At 34.3% G+C, this 10,912-nt stretch overlaps 1 protein-coding gene across 2 annotated transcripts in view; it reads left to right on the top strand.

The window, feature by feature from the left end:
• Window positions 1-675: 675 nt before the first annotated feature.
• The window catches only part of LOC150108006 (glutamate receptor ionotropic, delta-2-like), a 67,630-nt gene continuing 57,393 nt past the window's right edge, over window positions 676-10,912 (top strand). The window contains exons 1-2 of one of the 2 annotated variants that reach the window (XM_090415507.1): window positions 676-795; window positions 8,935-9,060. In XM_090415507.1, the coding sequence (XP_090271633.1) occupies window positions 735-795; window positions 8,935-9,060 (187 nt within the window). In that variant the 5' untranslated portion in view covers window positions 676-734. The remainder of the gene's footprint in view (window positions 796-8,934; window positions 9,061-10,912) is intronic. The other variant, XM_090415508.1, reaches the window with a different exon arrangement.

The raw sequence follows: 10,912 nt of genomic DNA, 5'->3' as shown, positions 1-10,912 counted from the left end.
AATCTTTCACGAGCTCTCCGACAGTACGTCTCTTCACCAGCTAGCCTCGACACCTGTTTCTCAACATGTCAGTGTGATAAAATATTTATCATTGTGATAAAATATATAAAGTATGTGATAACATTTTTAGCAAGAACATAACATTAAACAATCGCAAGGTTCAGACTAAAAAAATCATGGAGACCGCGCGGAACACAATCAGTGCTTGTTCACAGCATGTGCGACATTGGCGAATGCGGCGGGCGCCGGAAAGATACGACTAGTGGTGAGGCATGAAGCGGGACGGGAATACGTACATATAAGAAACCGCGTAAAGCCGGATTCGAGTAAGTCGGGGTATGACTGTATATAGATATTTGCATTTTCTTAGTAATTTTCTATACAGTCTTGAAAGTCAAAAAGATGCTAAGATGGACGGTTAATGAAACTAGAAGCCCATTGCTCCAAAGAATAATCTCCTTTCAGAAAGACATAAAGATATATATTGTATGTATACAGAAAAAAAGAAGTGCGTTCGATAGTGTCAATATTATTGAAGTCCATTGTTGCCATTTTAATTTTCAAAGTGTCATAAAACCATTCGGAGTCAACATTTCGTGCAGATCCTTTTTTTTTAGAAGTGAACGAGTATTCTCATTGGAAAAGGTAAAAGAGCTTTAAAACAAGTAATACATACGAAGATAAAATGCTACGCATTGCTATGCTAAAATCAAAGGCTTTTGAAGTAGAAGAATATGAAGACTCTCAGAAGAATTTTCCTGCACATTAATTTTCTAATTTTCAGTATCTCACATGGTAAAATTATTTTGTTATTATTTATTTTTATATATTTTTATTTTTGTTTAAATATCCAAAATATCGGATAGTTAGACGTATTTTTTCCTGAAGGTTTTGATAATGGAAACAAAGAAGTCGATAGTTCAAAAGTTTATTTCATTATTATTTTTATTAATAATATGAATGCATGTAGAATAGGCATGAATTCAAGTATGGCTGAATACAATGAGAATGAACTATTGCAGAATCAAATGACTGAAATCTGAGTGAAAACTGCACTGTGGTCAGAGTGTGTTTCGTGATGACCGTTCTCTTATAAAAGAAAAATTAACAACCTAAGAATATTTTTTTTTCAGTTAAAAATTGAAATGAATATATATATATAATAAATTTAAAATTTTTAATATTAATTATTATCGAAAATTTAATAAGCATTTTACTTTCATTTACGAAAATGTTTTTTTTCTTTTGTATGCATTTAATTGACGTACTGTTTTCTTCCCGTTATTTATAATTACTGAAATTATTTCTAGAATTTAAATCAATCATTGTATTTCGTACGCATGAAATTGTAGATAAAATGATTGATCCAATATCAAAGTTCATTATGATAGAAATAACGTATTATACCATAAATCATTTTGCATTACCTTCCAGATATCAAAAAAGCAATCCGCGCTTTTCACTCGAGAATACACAAAGGAGTTGCACAAAGCATAGAACTTTCAGCATAACATGCTGCTTCATGATATTACTGGATTTTGTAATTCGCAATAATCGTGATTAAAAAATAATTATTTAGCTATTCACTATAGTAATACTCTATCCATTTAAATATGATATTTGAAATGAATTGCTGTAGTGAGAGAATCCATTACTAAACCATATTTCCTTCTCACTGGGGGGAAAAAAAGCAAACGTTTTATTCTGAAGTATACAAGTTACAGAACGTATGCTTTTTGATCAGTCTCTTTAAAAATTTAATGTTCATTTTGTGAATATGCTCTTACATAACTGACAATGATTTTTTTTTATATTTAATGACTATCCTTAATTATTTCATTATCCTAACCATTTTCATCCAGTATTGACTTAGTTGGTTACACACGAGGTAAGTCATACTGATTTTTCTGCTAAACAGATTTGAACGCTAGCAGTTATCACATATTAACAACAAATTTTGCATTAATGTAATAGAATCTCCAGAGGCTAGAAGATATTGGCCATGTTTACGAAATATTTTAGCCAAAAGTGTACTCTTATTCAGACGCCTAACTTACGTTAAATCAAAAGATAATGCAGTTACCTAAAAAGAAAATAAATATAACAATTAATGGATAATTAAATAAATTAAATAACAACAGAGAGGGAGAGAGAAAGAGAGAGAGAGAGTTGGTGAATATGAATTTAAGACTCTGTCTCTCTTTTCTTTATGGATTTTTTCCAGCTTTTTCTACTGTGAAGATATCGCTGTCACTAACAGCTGCTTTATAACTACGCTTGTGTGTGATTATCCATGTTGAATAATAAGCTCGTTTCCAGTTAGTAATCACGTTATATAATGTAATGTAATAAACACATTGGTGATTTTATTTTTTTATGTTTAGGTTTGCGCTTGTGTACTCGCGTAAAAAAATTTGTGTGGTCCTTACAAAAGGTTTCCAGATAATCTAAACCTTTCGCGTACATAGTATAATAATGATCGCTATAGAAATAGAGAATAGTAGAGATCCAACATTTTATTATTATTATTATTATTATTATTATTATTATTATTATTATTATTATTATTATTATTATTACTATTTACACAAATGGTCTTCCTGAAACTGCACCTACAGAAAACTTCAGTGATGTAATTTTAAAATTAGGCCATTCAATTGCTATCGCTCTACAGGTTAACGACATTCAGACCGTAAATCGGATTCCTAGGAAGAGCAAAAAACAAGGCTTGCCACGATCTGTACCAGTCATAGTTCGTCTTACAGGCAACTTCACAAGAGACAATCTCATAAAAGCCAGGAGACAGAAAAAACAGTTGCCAAGGACTTGAACATATTGCAAGATAATACACCAATCTTCCTATCCGAATATTTAACACCATTTAACCAGAATCTGTTATACCAAAGAAGATAAGCATAAAAAGAAAAAATTACCAATTTTTGTGGATCAGAGATGCCCAGATATTCTTGATGAAGTCACACACCTCAAAGCCGATACTAATGAAAAGCTCAGATGACATAGAAAGCCTGCCAAAATGAAAAAAAAATATTCTAATTAGTCCAAAAAGAAGACCACAATAAAAATGAGTGTGAACCATCAAGACAGATCCAATAACACCAGAATATATCGGCAATTTCACTTTGCTCAAACCTTTCAGATCATTCATTTGACCCTCAAACATCAGCCTACTTCCAACACAGCAATCAAACTGATAAAAAAATATCTAACTGGTGTCATCTTCAGATAAGCTTATTACTCAGCATCGAGGATATCTCAACCGAGATCAACAGAAAGAAAAAAAAGATATATATATATTTCTTTGAAAGCGATAACTACAGTACTTCAATTACATTGAAGTACTGTAGTTACCGCTTTTAAATACACTAAAAGCATAAAATTCCTAAAAAAACTAGAACAACATGTTTTGTAAATTAAAAAAACATTATTATTATTATATGTGTTTCATTTTGAAAATTTTTAAATTTAGTAATTTCTATAATTTTATAATGTAATTGCTTTATTGTATGCAACACATAATAATAATACAATTAATATAATATTACTATGTAACATGAAAAATAATCTAATAAATTATTACATTATTTTTAATATTTACTCATTATTTATATAATTTTTTAATTATGTAAGTGATGAGTTTATATTGTATGTTTGTGAGAATTAGGAAATATAATATTTTAATTGCATATGTGTAAATACTGTGTATAAACACACTTTCTCAAACTTTGAAAAAAAAAAGTAAACTACAACATGTAATATTATTTGTGTAACTCTGAACTATATAATTGTAAATTATTACTGTGATTATTATTTTAAAAAAAATTGCAAAAAATCTATTTTATCATCATCATTACTATTGAAATCTCATCGTGAAAAATATATGTAGCACTTAGTGCTGAACTTTGTAAAATGATATACTGAATGTTACTCAAGATGATAATTATATATTTGTTAATATTTGAGAGATCAGTTATTATTATTGTTATTATCAACAGATCTCCAGTTAAGGGACTTCAGTGAAGGGAGTTACGGGACCCTTCGTAGGAGGTCCCACTCTGAGTAACATTCACAGCTCAACGTACCTCGACTTAAATGCATACTCAGACAATGCATTCGAATCCCCTACAACTCTCCATGCAAAAAATCACCCCTTCACCCCATTGCTTACACCCAACTTATACGGCTTCAAAAGATGGCCTCTCGTTCCATCACTGTCTTGAGATATTTTATGAAAACACGTCCTCGCTAACCTGGGTAATTACCTCTTAACAATTTTTCGGTCTCAATCAAGTCACCCCTCTTCATTCTATCCACTCTGCAATTTGAATTCTCTAAATCTGTTCTCATGTTCCACATTCCAGAGACCAGAAACCAGCTAAGTCAATCGTATCTGGGCTCTCTACCACATCTCATCATCTTTTTGAAAACCTGGAGGCCAAATCTGGGCACAATAATCCAAAGTCCTGTATAATGGAATCAAAACATCCTTACTTCTACTGATCAGTGTGCACCGCACCATACCAATAATAAGCTGAGTCGTCCTCACAAGTTTAGCAAATTGACCACGAAATTAAATGTCTCTATCCACCACAAACTCCTAATTGTTTCAACTCCTCCATCTTCTCCAAAATATCCCAACCAATCCTATACTCTGCATTTCATCTTGGTTTCCCAAATTTTAAAACGTTTCACTTTGCAACATGAAACTGAAATACCCACACACTTGTCCATTCTGACAGACAATTAAGTCCTATTGCGAAGATATATCTACATTACTTCTCATAACTCATTCCAACTTTGAATTTATTCAAATTCACTTCTCCATACACAACCTGCTGATACCCATCACAGAGCCAATCTCCATCCAACTCACTAATTCGCTCTCCAACCCATCTGTTCCGATTTCACTAACGATTTGTCATCTGATAATGCAATTCTTGGCATTGTTTTGCCAGCGATTCTTTACTTAAAAAGAATATACGTCCGTATATTCGATTTTTATTAGTGAATTTCTCAAATCTCACCTCCCCTCAGCACTCACTCTTTAACAACTTTTGTCCTAAGGGTGTGTTCTTTATTAATTACTTTTACGAACCGATCGAGACTTATGAAAAATACATCCCTCTGATATTCCATATTGAATGAGAGTTTTTGCTCTCCTAAGCTTCCAGGATACTCATACGGAAGTGTCCCGACAGTGGATGCTTGCCTAAGATGCAATTTATGCAGACGTGGATATGAGCGGCGATGCTCGGTGGCAGGATGGGCCTGTGCGTGAATAAAACCACAGCTCAGGGATCACCTAGTTTTTGAAGTAGGCAATTTTCTTATAAAGTGTGGTTGCCATCACTGCATCCCATTAGATGCTTTCCTATGGTATAAATTTTGCCATGGCCTTTGTCGAGGACCTTCGATGGAATGATTTTTCCTGATAGATGAGCAGTTCTGCTGGGGTGGTAGGTGAACCTGTGACTGAATTGAACCACCTTTGTGTATGTATGAGTAAAATTACCATTCGTGTCATTCATTGATGACAGTGGTCTCTGAAGAAAACCAACCAGTTCGAAACAGCTGTCAGATAGGTAAACTTTTTATCAATGAACTATTCAATCGCAAATATCGGGCACTGGTGTTCTTTTAAAGTAGTGCATGCTACGGCAACTCCAATGCCGAGGAATCTACCATGAAAGATGGTGATTCGCCTAGAAGACGCCATCTGATCTGAATCGGTGGAAATTCAAATTGTGGTCTGAGGTTGAGAGAGTAGATTCCATGAAACAACATACTAGTATCGTAAAACAAAATGATTTACATTTACGACGTAAATGATCATTATACGCTGTTCAAGTTGTAATAGTATTTATGACTAGGCACGTATGCCAGAAAGGGTTCTAGTTGTAGCAATAACGACTTATGTTACTATACAACAATACAATTTTGAAACATATTATCTTATCTTTCACTACATCATTTCTCGATTGACTAAGCTATTGATGCCAAAGATTTGCAGAATAATATTTTGTATATTTTAATTGATATTAATCGAACTCCCTAATAAACATTTCCATAAGTAAAATACTCGATAATGTTTTCATTATTTCATGATTTTATTTATTATTTTTTTAAAGAAAATCCTTCATTTAACAACTCAATGAGTATTTTTGGTTCATTTTGTTAAAATATTGTCTTTTTGATCGCAATGAGTAAAAAAATCTATACGCTTTTAATAAATAAGTGACAAAGAAAGAATAACAAACCGAGACTATACTGTTTTTTATTCTCATTGTGAAACTATTCCAAGAAAATATGGAATAATGGTAGATATATTAATCCCATGCGAGAAGCTTTCACATTACTATAAGTAAATGACTATTTCAAGGTTATTCTTTATATCTCGGTATATCTGATCAATGATTCATCATTGCGAAGTGAAGTTGCTTAATTTAGCATCTATAAAAGGATTGCTGTATTTACCACTGCTGAAATCATATATGTTTGATCGTCACAGGTGGGGGGGAAAGTTCAATATTGCTGGTGCTTTTTCTCATTCAAGGGCAAAAAACAACACTCAGCGTAAAACTCAGATATTTTTCATTCTCGTTTTTGAACTTCATCACGAAACTGTCGACTAACGTTAGATGTGTTTTCTAAGTGGTCAAGTAAATGGCTTTCCAAGCGCTATTTTTTCCGATAATTTTTCTCTTGTTATAAATGATTATTATACAGAAATAATTCAGAGTGAGTTTTATTTTATACTCTATTATACTTTTAAAAACGTTATGCCGGTTTCTTAAAAGTTCTTTACTATTTTTTAATTCGCCCGCTAACAATAACTTAATAACGTTAATGAATTTTTTGAAGCACATGCTACTAACTGCTATGACGCAAAGAAATATTTTTGGCGTTCAAGTACTAAAAGCTCTCTAGAAGATATTCTCTCCCTTCTCTCCCCCCCCCCCCGCCTAATATCGGAAAATAGCTAGTACCTTGGGACTTTAGCTGTCAAAAGTTTAGGATAAAGTTGTATTGGTACCCTTGATATTTCAAAGGCATTTTCATCGAATCTGGCATAAACGTCTACTCAGTAACCTGCAGTAGAAAAGTCTACTTTCCACTCTTGGGATAATAATAGCCAGAGTTTATTCCATTCTTTCAAGGAATAGTATGGCTATGCTTCCTTTTCTTTAGAATTCTCCATAAATGCAGGAAGACTCCTGAGCTCTGTGTGAATATCAAATTTACTTTCTACTATACATACTGGAAATGGCGTTTTTTTTTTGTTTTTTTTTTCATTGACTTCAAGCGATAACATATTGCATTCTTGCAACTTATTTGAAATAACTAATTAGTGATCAAAGTGAGTTCAGTCATCAAAAATATTTTACAATCCTTGCCTTATGACTGATAACTACTGCATCAGTGATATGATGACAATTAGTGGGTCGATGAAACGAAAGCATAATTCTGTCTTATTTCTCATAATATATATAAATAAATAAAAACCATTACATCTCGTTATCTTAGATACTGGGCAGAACAATATGGTGTTTTGTCCTGCTGACAGAGACAAACACCGTACTACTATACGCTGCATAAGACGGACGCAATGTTGCAAGCACTGCAACCTGAACAATTTCAGTTGCAGTGCGTTCTCTCATTGAACGATCTATCAGTTGGCATTGTCATTTCGGCATAATGTGTACCTTGACATCACAATTAGGTTATCTGAAGTGACGAAAGATTGCATCTGTGTTTTCATTATCGTGGACGAGGTATGAATAATAAGCTACTTCTTTTCAATGGAATCGGAGGCTTCAGTTGCATAGTACTGCTACTGAACAAAATCTACAGACTGACTACCATAAGCTAATAATCCACGTCAGACTGCTTCAGAATAACGTTTGACTTGTTATTGTTAAGTCTTTGTTTGTTTCTTAGGCTGAGAAACTCATTCTCTCTCTCTCTCTCTCTCTCTCTCTCTCAATTCCATCAGCTGATAATATTACGCTTAGTTGTTTTTGAAAGCTACATCCTGTTTCTATTACACGAAAGAAAAGCAACTGACTTACACAATATGCTGGCATCGCTTTCGACTTCCGTTCTTTCTTCTCAATGCAGCAGAGTAAATAAATGCGCAATTGACTCTATGTAGGTATTCTTTGTTTGTCTTATAAGAAGAAGAAAGAAATATATATATATATACATACTAGGGGGATCTCCTCCCCCTGACGCCTACGGCGCCCCACCCAGTTCCGGACTGGTAGGCCAGTTCTCCTTGAATTCTGATGACTCGAATTTTGAAGCCTCAAAAGGAGGGTTCCGTCCCCCTGATGCCTGCCCGCCCCCCGAGTTCCGGACTGGTAGACTAGTTCTCCTTGAGTTCTGATGACTCGAATTTTGAAGACTCGAAAGGAGGTTCTTTCCCCCCCCCCCCCCCCCCGGAGGCTACCGCGCCCAACTCGCCGAGTTCCGAACTGGTAAACAGGATCTCCTTGAATTCTGATGACTCGAATTTTGAAAACTCGAAGGGGAATTCCTCCCCCCATAGCGCGTACTCCCCCGTTATGGACTGGTAGGTAGGCCGGTTCTCCTTGAAAATTCTGATGACGCGAATTTTGAAAACTCGAAAGGGGTTCCCCCCTGGCGCGTACTCCCCCCCCCCCCCCGAGTTCCGGACTGGCAGGCCGGTTCTCCTTGAATTCTGATGACTCGAATTTTGAAGACTCGACACTCGGAGTAGCCCCTGAGTTTCAAACTTTTCAAATAACTTGACAAAAAAAGTGACACAAAAACGTTACAGAAAAAGGCTTATCATTTTATATTATTGGGTATATATATATATATATACACTATGGCATCAGTAAAGGTTTTTATTTTGGAATTCCTAATACAGGTTCATGCTAATGCTTTATGCAGGTTCATCCTTTGAAAAACCACTAGAATCCTGGGAATGCTCTGCTGTGCCAAAACTCTTGAAAGATATCCACTATGGAAATATCGCAAAAGCAAATAATATAATGATTGTTTATTCTCCTAATTCAGGTAAATAAAATCTAATACAGTGCTTTATAGTAGACAACCTGCGAAAAGTTTATTTTAAAAAAATGCACGATTTTTATGTATGTATTTTAACACAATATGACTTAAAATCTAACTAAATTTTAAGATTCAGCAATTTACATACAATAGGATGCATTAAGAGTGCACTCAGCAGTTTAATCAGAAGATTAAAAACAATTCTGAAGTTTTAAGATTAAATCTGAGTTGTTCATTGAGTAACAAGAATGCGTTTAGTTTGAGAATACTTCGTTTGAAATTGCGAGCGAAAGCACAATAAACCTTCAAAAAGGTATTGCAACTGAAGGTGAGACATGCAGTTTCATAGGAAGGTGGCATTTTTCATTTAACTATTTATTCAGGAAGACAGACAAACACACTGAGAATCCAAGTAACTGATAGACAGAGTAGAAAATAAAATTTGGATTATATTCCCTGAGTAGGGCGAAATTGGTTTATATGAAACCGATGTACTTGTCTGTGATAGGTTATTAAGCCTTACCTGTAAGAAGAAATCACTCCGTTGTTAATCTTTGTTGGAAATTACGGCTTAAGCAGCTAAGACAATGTGCTAATTATAATGGCTGTAAAATATGCGACTATTCGGTTGCTTGCTTTGCTGAGTGAAACAAGAAGGAAATAAATAAATCAACAGGAGGAAATTTCTTGCTCCTCCATACGACCGGATAAATACACTTCATTTGAAAAGCCTAATAAAGATTTTTCGTTCCCAATATGGGATTCGATGTGGATCATTCCATTTGCTTGATTGAGACTATGATTAGATAAGGAGTAATGGTAGAGACAGCTTAATGTTGAAAGCATTTTTATTCTGTTAGTAGAATGTCTTGCCTGCTAGTTTTCCTGTTAGCTACTAGGAGACTAGTAATTCCTGTAATGAAAACGCTCCTAGATATTTCTCACTAACGAAGTGGCATTATACTGGAAATCTTCTTAACTGAAAGGCGCCTACTGCATCAAAATGAAACTGGAAATAATATTTATTGTTTTTATTTCCAGAAGACGATAAATTTATTAAACATACCAGCTATCGCTGATATGTTTAATAAATTTATCGTCTTCGTTATAGTAATAGTTGTTTTACATTTAAATTAAACATATTTGGTCGTTTGAAAGTTAATCATAAAAGAGATATTGTTTAATACGGATCATATACAAATATTTTAACATTCTTTGCCTACCAGTTTCGCTAGCAAACTGTCTAGCTTTTTCAAGGTGTTGACGGAAAAGTATAAAAAATACTAGTAAATGCAAATTGAAAGGAACATTAAAAACGTTGTAAAAACTCTAGTAGCTAAGGTTGCACGTTCGCGTGATAGAGACCGAGTGGACTTATAAATCCATTTGAACTAGCTAGCTGTAGTTTAGATGGATTTAGAGAGAGGATGAGGTTTTTTCCAAGAACTGTTAAGAATAGTACCCTTTGTTTCTGTTGAGGTTTGCGGCAGTTTTTAACACTACTGCGGCTTGCTTGAATAAAGGATGTCTATGATCGTCGTCTGAATATGGCATGGAGCTATTTTGCCACTATATCGTGTGGTTAGACGTACAGAAATTATGTGCTAAGCCGGAAGAAATACTTCTCTTGTGGTTTCTATCAGCAACGTGCTCCTCTTTCTGATCTCTAAACTTCGCGAAGTTTGTCCGATGTAGGCGAGACCACAGGAGCAAGGAATGTAATATACTCCAAGATACTTGTAGAATGGCACTTTGTCTTCTCGTGATCCTAAAAAATGTTTGATGCTGGTGGTTGGTTCGAAGATCACTCTGATGTTGTGGGCTTTTAATATTCTGGCTATTTGATAGGAAATTGTCT

The sequence above is a fragment of the Typopeltis vanoorti genome, chromosome 3, assembly GCF_054136105.1.
Source record: "Typopeltis vanoorti isolate ZY-2024b chromosome 3, IOZ_Tvanoo_1.0, whole genome shotgun sequence".
NCBI classification, from domain to species: domain Eukaryota; kingdom Metazoa; phylum Arthropoda; class Arachnida; order Uropygi; family Thelyphonidae; genus Typopeltis; species Typopeltis vanoorti.
This window is presented reverse-complemented; position numbering and strand designations above follow the sequence as displayed.